General features: G+C 34.0%; 1 protein-coding gene across 1 annotated transcript; it reads left to right on the forward strand.

Moving 5' to 3' along the window:
* The first annotated feature begins 13,689 nt into the window (after window positions 1-13,689).
* On the forward strand, window positions 13,690-15,225 carry LOC132638097 (protein LURP-one-related 11-like). Its single transcript, XM_060355081.1, has 3 exons — window positions 13,690-14,019; window positions 14,459-14,689; window positions 14,919-15,225. The coding sequence occupies exons 1-3, from the start codon at window positions 13,744-13,746 to the stop codon at window positions 15,051-15,053; spliced, it is 642 nt and encodes a 213-aa protein (XP_060211064.1). The 5' UTR covers window positions 13,690-13,743; the 3' UTR covers window positions 15,054-15,225.
* Window positions 15,226-16,476: the final 1,251 nt, after the last annotated feature.

The following is a 16,476-nucleotide window of genomic DNA, read 5'->3' on the forward strand; positions in this document are numbered from 1 at the left end:
ACTAGCCTTCACTAGCCTTCCCACAAAAAACCACATCAACTAAGAAAATATTTAACATTCTCCATGTAGACTTATGGGGGCCATACCATACCCCCACACATGATCACCACAAATACTTTCTGACCATGGTTGATGACTATAGTAAATCAACTTGTACACAACTCTTAAACTGCAAAAGTAATGCACTTCAGACCATCAGAGCCTTTGTCATACTCATTGAAAATCAATTGCAAACAACCATAAAGTGTATAAGATCTGATAATGGATCAGAATTCACTAGCAATGAAGCTCAAAGCTTTTTTCAATCCAAAGGAATCATCCATCAAAAGTCATGCCCTTATACACCTCAATAGAATGGCATAGTAGAGAGAAAGCACAAATACCTATTGGAAACTGCTAGAGCATTACTATACTAATCAAAACTGCCCCTGAGATATTGGGGGAAATGCATCCAAGCTGCCACATACCTAATAAACAGGCTACCTTCCACTGTCCTTACCAACAAATGCCCTTTTGAGTTACTTTACCAAAAGAAACCAACATACTCACATCTTAAGGCTTTTGGATGTCTGTGTTTCCTAACCATACTCAAAACTCTCAAAGATAAAGTTGAACCTAGAGCAACACCTCACATCTTTATTGGGTACCCTTATGACACAAAATGGTATAAATTGCTAGACCTAGCCAACAAAAGAATTCACATTTCTAGAGATGTTTTGTTTCATGAAAATGTCTTTCCTTTTGCTATTGCACCTATTGGTTCAAGTTTTGAGTCTATTATGAAACTTATAATACATGGCACAAATGTTTTAATTTCTACAAACAACAACTGTGTAGAGAGTCCTTTGCAGAACCAAGACATCACTAATGACATCATTTTTCCTGTTGGTCTACCTACCCAGCCTGATTCTCACCATGACCATACTGAACAACAACAACCACAACCACCACTTGATCTATTTTTGAACTCTAATGCTCATGACTTCTAAGAAAATTCACCTCAGCCCTTGGAACAAACTGCCACTCAAACAATTCAGCCTAGAAGAACCACTAGGACTCACGCTACTCCAACCTACCTAAAAGAATACAACTACAATTTGCCTAACTTGCAGCCTCACCTGTCAAACATCCACTCTCAACCCTCTCCATGAAGTTTTCCCTCAAAACCAACATGTAGCCTTTACTGCCTTAGAATTTAGTAGTCAGGAGTTAATTAGAAGCATTTCTCATGATTGTGAACCATCTTCATATGAAGAGGCAGCTTTGAATCCTGCTTGGCAAGCAGCTATGACTCTAGAATTTTAAGCTTTATATGCTGATAATACTTGGGATCTAGTCCCTCTACCTGCTGGAAAAACTACTATAGGGTGTAAATGGGTATATAAAGTAAAGCACGAGGCTGATGGTAGCATAGAAAGATTCAAAGCTAGATTAGTAGTGAAGGGATACACTCAACAAGAGGGAATAGATTACACTGAGACTTTTTCAGCTGTTGTAAAAATGACCACTATAAGAACACTCATTAGCATAGCAGTTAAAAGAGGTTGGGATTTATATCAATTGGATGTTAATAATACATTTCTTCATGGTGATATACATGAAGAAGTGTATATGGAAGCACCGCAGGGTCTTGAGATTCCTGACAAGGGTCTTGTGTGAAAGTTAAAGAAGTCACTTTATGGTTTGAAACAAGAAAGTAGGCAATGGTATGATAAATTAGCTGCCTCATTGTTTTCAAAGGGTTATGTACACTCCATAATTAATTACTCACTGTTCTGCAAAAGAAAGGGTTCATCAATAGTTTTTGTAACAGTCTATGTGGATGATGTTATATTGACAGGAACAGACATGGAAGAAATTCAGGCCTTGAAATCCTTCCTACACCACCAATTCAAAATTAAGGACTTAGGCAAACTGCATTACTTCTTGGGTTTGGAGATACTGTATAAACCAGATGGAGTGTTGATTTCTAGGGCTGGGCGTTCGGTATTCGGTTCGGTATTTTTAAAGTTCGGGTTCGGTAATTCGGTATTCGGTAATTGAAAGTATATACCAAATACCGAACTTTCAAACTTCGGTTCGGTATTTCGGGAATCGGTAAATCAAATTTCGGTTCGGTACGGTATTCGGTAATACCATTTTTTTGCTACCAGCTACATTCATTCATCATGTGCAAGAGTTCACATCACAATTTTAGAACAATTTTAATCAAGTTTAAAAGAACAATTTTAGAAAATCATGCCACAGTCATCGTCAAACATAAGATACTTATAGCATTCTAAAATCTAAGCTTTCTCCTCACAGCTCCAGCAGGAAGCAAGATTTTATTGTATAGCACAACTGCACAAGAATATACAATCCTATATCTATCAGTAATGAAGTGTCGATCAAATATGTTCAGACACGAGCTTAGAAATATGATAAAAGAAGCCGCAAGTACTGTAAGCTTTGTATTACATTCCACCTAATCTTCTCAAAGGTGTTTGAACCATAGTCAATGCTATAAAACTACAGTGTGTTGATAATATCTTCGACAGTAATTTTTATCAAAGATAGCCTCAAGTCCAAATTAGATACTGTACTAAAGTCATACCAGGCCTACTGATGGAACGACAGAAGATAACTCAAACTTGTAAGCTGGACCTGCCAGATCAGCTACCATTGACAGTTCTCCTTGTTGTGACTAGTATGACCAAAAGAAGTGTGAGTTACGAGTGGTATAGAGCACATAAAGCATGTAAACAGAAACAAGCATATTACATACTAAATAGGAATGCGGAGACTGAAACATCACATAAAGGAGTCAAAAGTGTCACATGCATTTGTAGAAAACTAAGAGTTTGGTTATGATCCTGCAACATCGGTGGACAATAACTTGCTAATACTTCAGCACAAGTTAGGTTCACAACAGAATGGCACATAAAAGATAGGAAAGAAAGCATGTGTATCTTAATAAGTGCCAAGTTGTCTACTCCTTCCACCTATTTTGTATGATGATGTTAGACTGGATTAGGAGTTCAAGTTATGAATTTACCTACAAATTCCAATCACACAAAAGAAAAACAGAAGGATTGGCACGTCTGAAAGTGGAGTAACAATCAAGAAATTATCAATAACATAAAAAAAAAATACACACACATTCAGATCAGTAATCAAATGAAAATTCAGATCAGTGATCATAAGCAGCACTATCTTGGGGCTGATCAGTGATCATAAGCAGTAGCATTTCTGCATTTGGCAAATGAAAATTCAGCGCCTTATACCTGAGGCATCTTGCGATTACAAATCAAGAATGAGCGAATCTTTTGAGCTATCAGCCATAGCTAAAAAGAATTTAAAATGTGTCAACAATTAAACTAAGTAAAAAAATATAAAAATAAAATACAAAAACTGAAAAACATACCAAGTTCAAGTTTCATAAGATCATTAAAATCTTCTTCAACATTTATGGGATAAGGCTCATTTCGACGCCAATCTTGAAGACAAATAACAGCTTGCACCAATTTCGGAGTCAAAGAACTCTTAAATGAATCAAGAATACGGCCCCCGGTGCTAAAGGCACATTCCGATGCCACACTAGAAATTGGAATTGCCAACACATCATGAGCCATCTCGGAAAGAATTTTATATCTAGGAGAATGAGCTTTCCACCATGACAAGATATCAAAATTGTCCTCATCATCATTCGACTCTAGTTCTTCACTAAGATACTTTTCCAACTCTGACTTACCACCCAAACCTGTACCATCGTGTTTGTTCCTCTTCATTTGGATCCTATTTCTCACTTTTGTTGATTTTGTGCTAGTGTTAGAGCTAGATGAATCCGATGTCTGACCCGATAAATCAGAGAGAGAAGATGAGCGTCGAGATGCATTAGAGAATTTTGCTACATACTCTTCAAACATAGATTTCATGTAAGTCACCACTTCATCTTTTATTTCACTCCCTTTTTCATCTCCAAACATATCCTCAAGTGCGTCGCCAACATACTCAAGTTTGTTACGAGGATCTAAGATAGAGGCAATAAAAAGCACTTTATTCATTTTTTCAGGAGCACCCCAATACTTGACAAACTTTTCTTTCATTTTTTCTCCCATTTTTGCCAAAGAAGGATCATCGTCTTCCATACACTCTCTTAAATGATTGTGAAGCTCAACTATATCTTCAAAGTGACCATTAGAAGTGACGTAGAGTGAACCTGAAACCTTCTCAGTTAGATCATAAAACCTTTTAAGAAATATTACCATATTTCTCACCTTTTGCCAATCATCACTTTCAAGTGCACCTACAACACTTCCATCTTCACAAACATGAGTAGCAAGATAAGTTAACAATCCACCATCTTCAAGATCAAACCTATCAAATGCACTCTCAAAATGTTGTGCGGCATCCAACATCAAGTATGTCGAATTCCACCGGGTTGAAACATCTAAACATAATGACTTCTTACTGTCTATATTTTTTAGTTCACAGCATTCCGCAAATTTTCTAATCCTTGCGGCAGATTGTCTAACGTATTTCACCATTTGCCTAACACGTTTGATAGATGGACCAACTTCTTTCATGCCATCTTGCACAATAAGATTTAAAATATGAGTCATACATCTCACGTGAAGATGGTTACCACATTTCATGTTAGATCCCCAATTAACCATTTGTTTGTGTAACTCTTTCACCATGACATCATTAGAAGAAGCATTATCTACAGTTATAGTGATTATTTTCTCCAATTTCCAATCAAGCAAACACTTACTAATATAACGGGCCATTTCGTCACCCTTATGACTAGTAACAACCTGAAAGTTTAAAATTCGTTTATGCAAGAGCCAATCACTATCAATAAAGTGTACTGTCAAACACATATAATTTATTCTCTGTATAGAAGTCCATGTGTCTGTGGTTAGACAAACTCTCGGTGATATTTCTTTTAAATACTTCATAAACTTTTGTCTCTCTTCACCAAAAACTACATAACAATCCCTAGTCACTGTTCTACGGGAGGGAACTCGGAATAAAGGTTGGGTTTTTTTCATAAACTTCTTAAAACCTTCCTTTTCAACAAAACGAAAAGGAAGCTCATCAAGGATTAACATCTCAACTAAAGCTCTCCGAGATACCTCTTGATCAAAAGTCCAAATTGCCCCATCACCCATTTCACCTTCTAATGGAAAGGTTAAATTTGATTGTTTGTACTTAGAATTGGAAGTGTTAACCTTATTTGGATTTTTAGGACAAGTTTTCAAGTGCTTATTCAGTCCACTTGTTCCATTTTTAGTTGCATCAACTAAGAGAACTTTATGACAATACTTACACTTTGCTTTATTAATTCCATCTTCTATGAGCTTATCATAATGCGGCCAAGCAGCAGATCTTGGTTCTATAGCTTTCCTCTTCACAGTCAATGGATGTTGTTCAACTTCCGGTGTTAAATCAAGAGACTCAGTAAGAGGTGCACTTCCACTGACATTGACTGTTCGACTTGTTTCATCTTCCATCTAAATATATAAGAGATTACAAATGTTATAAGACATAAATTGCAAGGGATTAAGTATCATTGATTCATTTCTACTTAACATAACATGGTCACTTTATTTTACTTGTTTTCTACTTGCTGCAAAAAATAACTTGTTTTCTTTAATTTAAGTTTTCTCACCGAAAGCAAATCCCAACTGATCATACCCAAAAAGAAAAAAGACAAAAAAAGGAGAAAATCTTCAACCCATTTAATTTCCCAGAAACGAAAGAGACAATTTTAACAAATATCTTTCTTTCTTTCTCTCCCAAAAATAACAACAACGAAGCATTGAAAGTGTAAAACAAAATCAAAAAATACAAACGGAAGCTATTAAAGAAGCTTAAATAAGTTCTATTTTCTAAATTGTTATACTATGTTTCTCCTATGTCCTTTCTTCAACTTAAACAAAAAGAACCAAAACAACTTAAATTTTCCCTTTTCTGTGTGACTAAACCTATATTCCCCGATGCCCTTCCCACATCAGCATGAAAAGTATATGAAATACAAAAAGAAAACGAATTGAACCACAAGATAAACAAAAACAAATCAAGAAAGGACCCAAGTAAGTAGATAGAGAACAACGGAAAACAAAAATTCAGCAGTCACCTCACGGAAGAAGAAGAAGAAGAAGAAGAAGAAGAAGAAGAAGAAGAAGAAGAAGAAGGTACCTGATTCAGCAGTCACCTCACGGAGCAGAAACATAAATTAAGATGGAGAAATCAATGATTTATTGCCTCGGTTAGGATTTGGATGAATAGGAACCTGAAAGGAGATGAAGGTGGTGAAGTCAGAAGTGTTAGGGTCTTACTGTCTTAGCTTAGGGATTACACTTAGTAAGTTAGTATTTTGATTTTTACGGATTTGGGTTTGGCTATTGGATTTTCAAATTTGGGCTGGACTTGAAATATTTTTACAATAGGATTTAGCCCTTTACTCCTTTAGGCCCTACAGTCGTACAATATTGGTATTTAATTTCGGTATTCGGTATTTACCGAATTACCGAACGGTATAATTGTAAATACAGAATACCGATCCCGAAATATAAATTTTTATAGTTCAGTACCGAATACCGAACCGAATTCCCGAATTCCCGAATACCGAAATAGCCGGTTCGGTTTGGTAATTCGGTTTTCGGTATTTTATGCCCAACCCTATTGATTTCTCAAAGAAAGTTTACTTCAGACCTGCTCAAATAATTTGACTGCATGCAGTACCCCTCAGCCTCCTCTCCCTATGATAGCACAGTGAAACTCAAAGCAATTGAAGGAATGCTATTGCCTGATCCTTCTTACTACAGAAAGTTGGTGGGGAAATTGAACTTTCTCACAAATACTAGACTAGACATTGCATACAATGTGCAACATCTCAGTTAGTTCATGCAAAGTCCTAGGGTCACACATCTGAAAACTGCTTTTCATGTACTCAAATACCTCAAAACTGATCCTACTTTGGGAATTTTTCTGTCCAACAAACTAGATTTCTCCATTTCAGCCTATTATGATTCAGATTGGGCCTCTTGCCCAGCTTCAAGAAAATATGTTAGTGGGTATCTTATCCTCTTAGGTGACTATCCAATTAGTTGGAAATCAAAAAAACAATCTACCATCTCTTTATCCTCAGCAGAAGCTGAGTATAGAGCAGTGAGGAAAGTGGTTGGTGAACTTGTTTGGATGGAAAGATTGCTTACAGAGCTGACCATGCCATGCAAGCTGCCTATTCCAGTGTATTGTAACAGTCAAGCAGCAATCCACACAGCTAAAACTCCTGTTTTCCATGAAAGAACCAAGCACATGGAGGTTGATTGCCATTTTTGTCAGAGATAAGCTACATGAAGGTTTGATCAGTCTGCACCACACTTCAACAACAAACCAATTCGCTGATATCTTCACTAAAGCTCCAAATGGTGTCAAACATGACTCAATCCTGCGTAAGTTGGCAGTGGACAACTCCCTTCCAACTTGGGAGGGGGGGGGGGGGGGGTTAAGATTAGCTTAGTTGGTTACTTATTGTATTAAATGCCAACTGTAGAATTTCTGTAATTTAGAATATATGCAGTTAGTTAGTTAGTTAGATATATTTTCTCTCTCCTCTACACGTGTATATATACTTTGCTTCTATGAAAACAAATGTAGTTTGCATTTGCACAAACTCATTCTTCTCTCTATCAATTAGTAGCTTTCACTCTCTCTCATTTCACTCTTTCAGTTCAAGCTTCGAAAGCTTCATCAATGAAAGCTATGGAGTAAATTTCACGATCCTTTACTTCAACATCTTTCTGTTTTTGTTATCCGTTTTCCATTTTCCAATGCACGCACTTAGATCGATTATTTCATTAAATAACTACTAGCTTGATTTGTTAGTGTAAATATCAGATTACTCTATCCACAAAAATTTAGGGCGATCAGAAAAATTATCTAATGCTTTTTGTCTATGCAAAAATCCGACATCTAGCAATAATGAACTTAAGTTATATATATACACCATCAATGTAAGTATTCTTTTTACAGTTATCTCTACCTATTATAGCAAGAAAGATCTGCCGCAACAAAAGGATGGCCCCTATATACATTTCACTTTTTCCTTAAATGAGAAAAAGTATCACCATCATAGTGAACCTCTCCTCGCACTAAAAAAAACGAAATTAGCTAACCCCGCACTGCAACAAAAATTGAAATTAGTTATGCACGTCGTTGCTAATTTGTCGCTAAATAGCTCGTACCTAATAAATGTTTTTGATAATTCGTTTTAAATAGGATTACTAACGAATTTTGTTATTTAGCTATGAACTGTGTCCATCGCTGCTTCATGTTTTTTTAGTAGTTTTGTACGATCGAGATGTCTATTGATACCTTTTCAAGTCGTTCATTCAGTATGGTTTCTAAGTAATCTCTCACACCGGTACAAGATAATTAATCTTATTTTTAAAATTACAATCCCAAATTTTTGAAAGGCTTTATATCCTTGGGGTGACTTTGATAGTGTAAAATATTTTGACATCGACGATTATATTACTTTAAAATATAAAGGGATATCATTTCTTTTGAATTCTTTTAAGTCCTCCATATCTTTCTCTTTCGTTTTATATTGGGATTTTGGCACATTGATTCTACTGCTACTACTACTAAACTAATCACAAATAATGCAGGAGAAAGGGTTTCAATCAAATCAAATATTCTTATATTCGAAATACGCATACCCCTTCCACTCTTTTATTGACTCAATACTTCGTTAAAAATGTATTTAAGAAAAATATTCTTTTTCTTTTTGTCAAAGCTCACTGGATTAAGTAATATGTATGCAACTTTATTTAGTGCAAACTGAACCTTTAACACCATTAGCTAGGAAGAACACCGACACATAAATTTTATACAATATTTGACCAGAATTTGACTAAACTAAAGGTGCATCCCAACGTGTTACATAAGGAAAAACATTGTGTGATTGTTGGATTTTCCGTAATTTTCTCCATCTCTCTATGTAAATAAGCCAATATTGGTTCGCATTAGACAACATCTTCACCATCTAGATTATTTCGTAAGTGAATTTTCTAACAAAGTTTTTTATGCATTAATATCTAATCCATATATAATATAAAGCTAGGCAAAAAAAGAGTGATGTGGCACCTCTCTTTGGCCAAGGATCACATTTATTTTTTTCTCATTTTTTGGGCATTTTTCTTAAATTTTTCTACTTATATTCTATATTATAAAACCTAGAAGTAAATTTTTAATCACATTAATTCTCTTAATTACCATGTCTTTTTCAGTTTAGAAAGTTGAAAAGTCAATGTCATTAATTTAGTGATTAATTATGCAATAAAACAATATTACAACGTAGAAATATGGGGCTTCTCCAACAGCCAACCAACTAAGAACGTCCTCCTCTCTTTGCCCTTATTTTTCTTCCTCCAGATGTTCTTGAACGGGTAATTATGCATTTCATTAGTGTTAGTTAAATTTCTCACTAGCATAATATTGAAATTTTGCATATTTTGTGGGTGGTTTTTATTTTCTTTTGACGTCTGATAATGATGATTAAATTACCCATCCACGTGTTTTGTTCAAAAGGTCTTGCCAATAGCAAAGTTGTCTTAAAATTTGGCTAATCTTAAAAAAAAAAAAAAAAAAATCTAACTTCATAAAACATGTCTTTCTCCATATTTTGTATGTTAACATGAGTAGGTGAAAGAGTGCAGTGGCAACATTTGGCATCATTGATCACATTCAGGGTCATCATCTACTTCATATAATATTTATATATCCCTTTTCAATGAATACCATATATAATATTTTTAGAGTTAATTCTCATAGTTGTTCTAGCATATTATACATTGAATAAAGCATGCTTTTACTATAGGCCGTTAGAAGTTAGTTTGATGATATCAATTAAAATGCGATTTTGCTTTTTCATTTTCTTTTATTGTCATTTCTTGTAATACCTGGATCTAACTACAGTTCTATTTGTAAGTATTTTTGTTTTTTTCCCTGTCTGATTCAGGTCCAAAAAATATGATTCCACTATCCATTCTAGCTCTTCGGGTTATTTGTACGTTATTTTATTCAATATTGTTTCTTTCTTTTGCCCTACCATTTAGTACTGTATTACATTTTATGATGATAAAATTATAATGCATAATTAATTTATAACGATGGCTTGGTTCTTATTATATTCCCAACAGTTTATCCTCTAATTAATCTGTTTATTTCTTATATTCTAGTTGTTTGGATTCTTATTCTTATTCTAATTAACTGGGATAACTAATGAGGAGGTAATTTAATGTTTCTCATGTTTCCAGCTCTTATATATTTTTTAAGTAATTTTTAATGGTTGAGTACTTTCTTATTCCTATTTTTAGTCCAACAATTTTACTACAAATAACTTTTATGCACTAAATAGAAAAATTGTATAGTAAAGAGGTTGGTAACAAAATTAACTCATGGGATCACTGGGATTATCCAACATGACCTTCTATGAGGGATTTCTCCGTTAATTCTCGAGGCTCAAATTCGAGATTTTTAGCTACATATGGAAGAACCATCTCATTACATTCTTCGATGACGTTTTTTGCTATACGATATAAATATATAATATTTGTGATTAATTCAAATTCACTTTCATTATTTTTCACCTTACTGATGTGTCGTGACATGTACAACAATTATATTTTTGTAGTTTTATTTTGTTTTATGTAATTTGCTGGTTTTATATATTGATAGTGGCATTAAAATAAGATTTTGAACAAGTAGAACATGGAAAACTATATAGTGAAACATTTATTGTGTAAAGAAAAATAAAGAAATGTATAGATTCTTTTCGTTCCTTTTTATATTTAAAAATAAATCTACTTTCGTCGGTGTTGTAATGTTGCAATTTTTGTCTCTTTTGTATACAATCATAGGGATCAACGAGGAGGACTGTATATTAGGGCTGGACATAAATATCGAAAATCGAAAAATCGGATCGAATCGAATCGAACTGAATTTCAAGAAACCGAAACCGAAAGAACCGAACTAATTTGGTTCAGTGTTCGGTGTCCACCTTCAAAAAATCGAAACCGAAATAGCCGAACCTAACTTTGATGAAACCAAACCGAAATTTAATACATCACCCAAAACAATTAAAATAATCCAGGCTCATTAAGTTTAAGCCCAAAATAAACCCAATTGTAACAAGCCCTCTTTTGTTTTTGTATCCCTAATTTTCCACTTCAATTGAGAAAATCAAATATCCTTAACAAAGATAGGTGACTAGAATGTGTCTTTAGGATTAATGTATGTCCTTCATGTATTTTCTTAATTATTCTTACTGTATGTATATAACACCTAGTAATCCTATATTATGGTTATGGTTTTCTGTTCTTGTGTATCCCGTTTATTTGATTTTGATTTCAGTTTGTCACTTTTATGTTTTATTGCTTTTGAGAATATGAATTAGTGTAAATGGAATCGCTTCTAATATTATATCAAAAAAACCGAATTGAAAAAACCGAAACTGAACTGAACCGAACTTCAAAAAACTAAAACCGAAAGAACCATCGGTGTTCGGTGTCCACCTTCAAAAAATCGAAACCGAAATAATCGAACCGAAGTTTGATAAAACCGAACGTCCACCCCTACTTATATACTATTTCGTGGAAGTTTTGTTAAGTTTTAATTAAGATAGAGGAACAAGTAATTGGTTCCGCTTCAATTTGTTATTCCAAATATATGTCCATTAAATTCATAAATTTTGTGGACAAGCAAAAATTCAATCATTCAGTGATTATTAAAGTGGTCACAGGTTTGGAGATGTAGATAATTATCACTTTCTTATATTTTTATTCTCACCTTTCTAAAATATCGGAGACAATATAATTTTAATATTGTTGACAAATGTATTTCTTGATTTACTATTTTATAAATGACGTAAAAAAACGTTAATATTGAATATTATATCTCCCAATGATAAATTTATAGATGCTATCTTCATTTTCAGGGGCTCTAACCTTTCCAAAGAAGAATTCATTTAGCTAACCGCGGTAAACGCGGATTTATTCTCTAGTATTAACTTTAATTTTCCGGTTAGACATGACAGTTATTACTGAGGAGGAGCTTATAGCCTATTATTTTAAGAAGAATATAATTTTAGAGGACGGTAGTTAGTAAATATTCTATCAGACACATCATGCAATGATATAAAGTGTGATTCAAGTACCGTCTCAATTTATACTTTGTGCTTAGTATTAACTTTTGTTATTCTTTTACATAATAAATGAAACATCCTAATAATAGTCGACTCTTAGGTGACCTTTTAGAAAAGTACCTAAAATTAATTGAAGTGTGTCGATATCAAAGAAAAATCAAGCTTATTTGAACGATTTCCAAAAGGTCAAATTCTGATTATATGCAGTACAAAATACAGAAAAATTGATGTAATATTTTTTTTCTTTTAGATAACTGATTGAATCGAACCATTTACACCCCTAGAAATATATGATGACGAAATTGACTCTCTAAGTTCAAACCACACTGACTTTACATATGTGTGTAAGAGAAATAGCGCTAGAAAAAGAAGAAGAAATTATTTTGAAATTATCGAAATCGTATATGAAAAATAAGTATTTTTGAATAGTAGTGGAAGCTGCTTTTCATAAGCTGAAAGAAATAGCTTTCTCCTAATTACACATTTGAGAGCTTAGTCAAGCACAAATTACTGTTGTAATATTGACAACAGTATTTTTTAAATTCGTTAACCGAACACAAATTGCGAATCCCCAAAAGAACTTTTTTGCTTTTGACAAAAACACTTTTCAAAATAAACAGATTTTAAAAGATTGACCAAACACATTGTTGTCTCTCTAGAGTAAGTCCGTCCTTTGATTGGAATATAGTTCCATATTATGTTTATGAGTATGTAGGTACCATGTACAGCTAGAAGATGCTGATACAACGCTTATTAATTAGAACTCTCCAGCTAGCTCAAAAAGTATAAGAATCTAAAGAATTTCTTCTTAACGGTTTGTAAATTAGCCAAAAAGAAACCACCATCGATCTCAAGTGCAATACTGCACTAACACTAATGTGTAGATGTTTTAAGTGTCAACCGTCAATGCCCATATATATCTAGCTGTTTCAGAAATCGACTTTTTCATATATTCCCTTCTTTTGTTCCTCTTTGATTCCTTTACATCCTTTTCTACTTTTTTTAATAGGGAATAAATAAGAAGGGATAATATTAGCATTCAAGATATGTGGCTTAATAGTCAATTTCCAACGTATGTTTTTATCGGAAAACCATCGAAAATCTGATATTTTGGCAGAGAATAGGTAGAAAACATTTTTGACACACCAATTTCAATGAATTCCTTTGGAAAATTTCATTGAAAATTCACATTTTTTAGTAATGATTTTGGAGATTAGGATTTAAATTATAGGTGAAAGAAGAAATGCAAGATGATTCCTTCTTATCTGCCTAGTTGTGTTGGTGGAGTGAGCAGATATATGATGTAATATAATCAAGATGTACCTCTAACATCACTATAAAAATAAAAAATAAAAAGTAAGTTAATTAATATTTACACGTTTCTTGCAATTAGCCAATAAGAAGCAACCAAGAAAGTGGAGTATATATACCTCTCTTCCCTTAGTTGATCCCATTTCATATTTATTCTTTTGGGAGTATATATACCCCTTACTAGTGTCTTCTTCCCCTCAAAATATTTCCAATTCACTCTCAAAATTAAGCCTATTATGTCAATGGCTAAAGTTTACCCTACCAAATCAAACCTAAGTACAATTTCTTCTTCTTCTTCTTCTTCTATTAATTCCTCTAACTGTTATGTGAGCCCAAGTAGAGAAATATTCACTTTGTGGATGAAATCTCTAGTCTACCATGGAAATGGATGCACTGTTTACGACTCAAAAGGCCAAATTATTTATCGAATTGACAACTACAACATAAAACGTAGCAAAGAAGTCCATCTCATGGATTCCAATGGCAGAGTGCTCTTTTCTATTCGAAATAGGGTAAGCATAGGTTGGCCCCTCACCTGCCGGACTGATTCTTTTTTACGAGCCGAGCATGTAAAAACTATATATTTTATTATAACCCGAACACATGAAACTTCTTTCTGATAATTATTGGCGACAAGTCTTGAATTCAGAACGTTGTCTGCTTTGATACCATTACCAAAAAAAAAATTAGAACAACTTATGTCGCTAAACAGTAAAAGCCGTCACTAATTCTTTTTGATAACAGATTAGCGATGGATTATCAAATAATCTTGTTAGCTACGAGCTATATTATATTAGCGACGAATTTTGTAACTAATTTTTTTTTTTTAAGTGTACATGTTGTGTGACCACTTTATCTAAAAAATTAAATTGTTAAGAAATTACATTTTTATTTATTTAATTATATCTTCAACGTTCGATGCTAACATATTTTCTGGTTTTTTCTCCTCAGAAAGTTCCAGTTTTTGGACATTGGGATGGCTATAAATGGAGTTATGATGGAGTGACTAGTAAGGAGCTACCATGGTTTCAAGTGAGGAAAATTCACAAAGTCCGTAGAGGAGATAATACGAGCTATTATAATGTTATATTGGGATGTAATTCTGAAGCTAGTAGCTATAACATTATCCTTGGCACAACATCAATTAAGATTGTGAACCAAACAGGCAGACTTGTTGCAGAGGTTAGTCACTACCCTTTTGACATAATTAATCTATCGAATCACCTAAAAGATAATTATATGTAAATGTTCGTAGAAAAGTTGGATTAGTAATCTGAAAACAAGACAGATTACATGTTACGACTAGTTATATAAGATACACTTACTCGTGTCGAAAAAAGCATACATTGTCGGTGTTTATAAGTTATTATTTTTTCTCTAATAGTGCTTGTGACTTTGTGTTTATTATCAGGTAAAACAAAAACAAGCAAGTTCAGGAGTACTTTTCGGAAATGATGTATTAACATTGGTGGTGGAACCTCATGTTGATCACTCATTAGTTATGGCTCTTGTCACTGTTTGTGGTCTCATCCATCACAGAATTTGATTTTATTAGTATCAAGAGTAATAAGTTTAATTTTTTCCTAGTCACTTTTTCTGTTTAATAATCGTAATTTCTTGGAAACAGGAAAAAGAGAACTTAATTATAGTTTGTACCTTGAGGGATGAGTTGCTTAGATGTAATCGGGTGATGAATATTGAAGTGTACAATTCTATTATCACCGTGTTCGATCTTATTATATGCATATAATTAAGTAATAGGATTAAATTGAAAATTGTCGTAGTTCAAACTCATGAAAAAAAAAAAAAAATCTCAGTGAAAGCAAGGTACTTTTGTTTGTGGTAAAAGGCATACAGAGTTCAATCTGTTTAACTGAAACAAAATCCTAATGATGTGATAGATTATTACCATTTCACAGAAATTCTCTAGGCCTTGCACCAATTTATATGGAGTCCCCAACTTTTAGGATGGAGTGAATCCTATTTAACTAAACCATCAAACTTTTTTAATGACAGTAGTATTCGGATCAACTTGCGTGCACCTTGACTAATGTCACGCCCCAAACCATGGTCTGGGCGAAACACAACACTCGGTGCCTTACTACATATGACCGAGCGAACCACATAGCTTGCTAAATCATCATGAGGCATAACATGAGCGGAATATAACGTGAATGCATGATGAGCTTTTATAAAACGTAGTAAGTCATAATACTTAATAAAAATACTTGTTTAAACATGAGTGCGGAAATAACATGAATGAGCCAAAAATGGCTATACGACTCCGAAAGTCTGACATAACATAACTGACTTGTCTAGTCTATGAAACCTCTATCATGAGTCTGACTGGAAAACATACTTACTGGGACAGCATACCTTAGATGCATAACTAATCATAAAACTAAAGTTGACCCCGAATGAGATGAGGCTCACCAATAAGCTGATATGAATGTTGTCCTACTGAGCAGATGTGTCGTCCTGTATATCAGTACCTGCATCGTGAAATGCAAGCCCCCGGGCAATAAAAGGGGATGTCAGCACATTGAATGTACTGGTATGTAAAGCAACTGAAAGAAATAACATGGGACATGGAATAACATGATAAGAACTGAAACTGAAAACCTGGACATGAGCATGAGCATGAGCATGGGTACATATATATATATATATATATATATATATATAACATAAGTAAAACATAATAAATAGGGAGAGCATTTCATATACCGACATGTGATATCACCACGTGGGTACGTGGAGTCTGGTACCTCGCCGGACCAGCAGAGCCCTCATACCTTGCCAGGGTATAAGGTGGTAACGTGCCTGATGGATCCATTCAGTGTAAAATTAAGATATCGTCCTAACTGGGCGGAGCAATCCTTGTCCTACGGTGGCTACGTAGTTTCAGGCTATCTGAGCCTTCTCGGTAATTCGTGCAACTCCCAAAAACATGAACATAATATAATTGG

This window comes from Lycium barbarum, chromosome 4, assembly GCF_019175385.1.
Source record: "Lycium barbarum isolate Lr01 chromosome 4, ASM1917538v2, whole genome shotgun sequence".
Lineage (NCBI taxonomy): Eukaryota > Viridiplantae > Streptophyta > Magnoliopsida > Solanales > Solanaceae > Lycium > Lycium barbarum.

What these genes read in the sequence shown, in the direction of transcription:
- LOC132638097 (XM_060355081.1), top strand. Translation starts at nt 13,744, where the DNA reads ATGTCAATGGCTAAAGTTTACCCTACCAAATCAAACCTAAGTACAATT. An exon ending in TCTTTTCTATTCGAAATAGG is followed by an intron (nt 14,020 to 14,458) that starts GTAAGCATAGGT and finishes TTTTCTCCTCAG; the next exon opens with AAAGTTCCAGTTTTTGGACA. An exon ending in CAGGCAGACTTGTTGCAGAG is followed by an intron (nt 14,690 to 14,918) that starts GTTAGTCACTAC and finishes GTTTATTATCAG; the next exon opens with GTAAAACAAAAACAAGCAAG.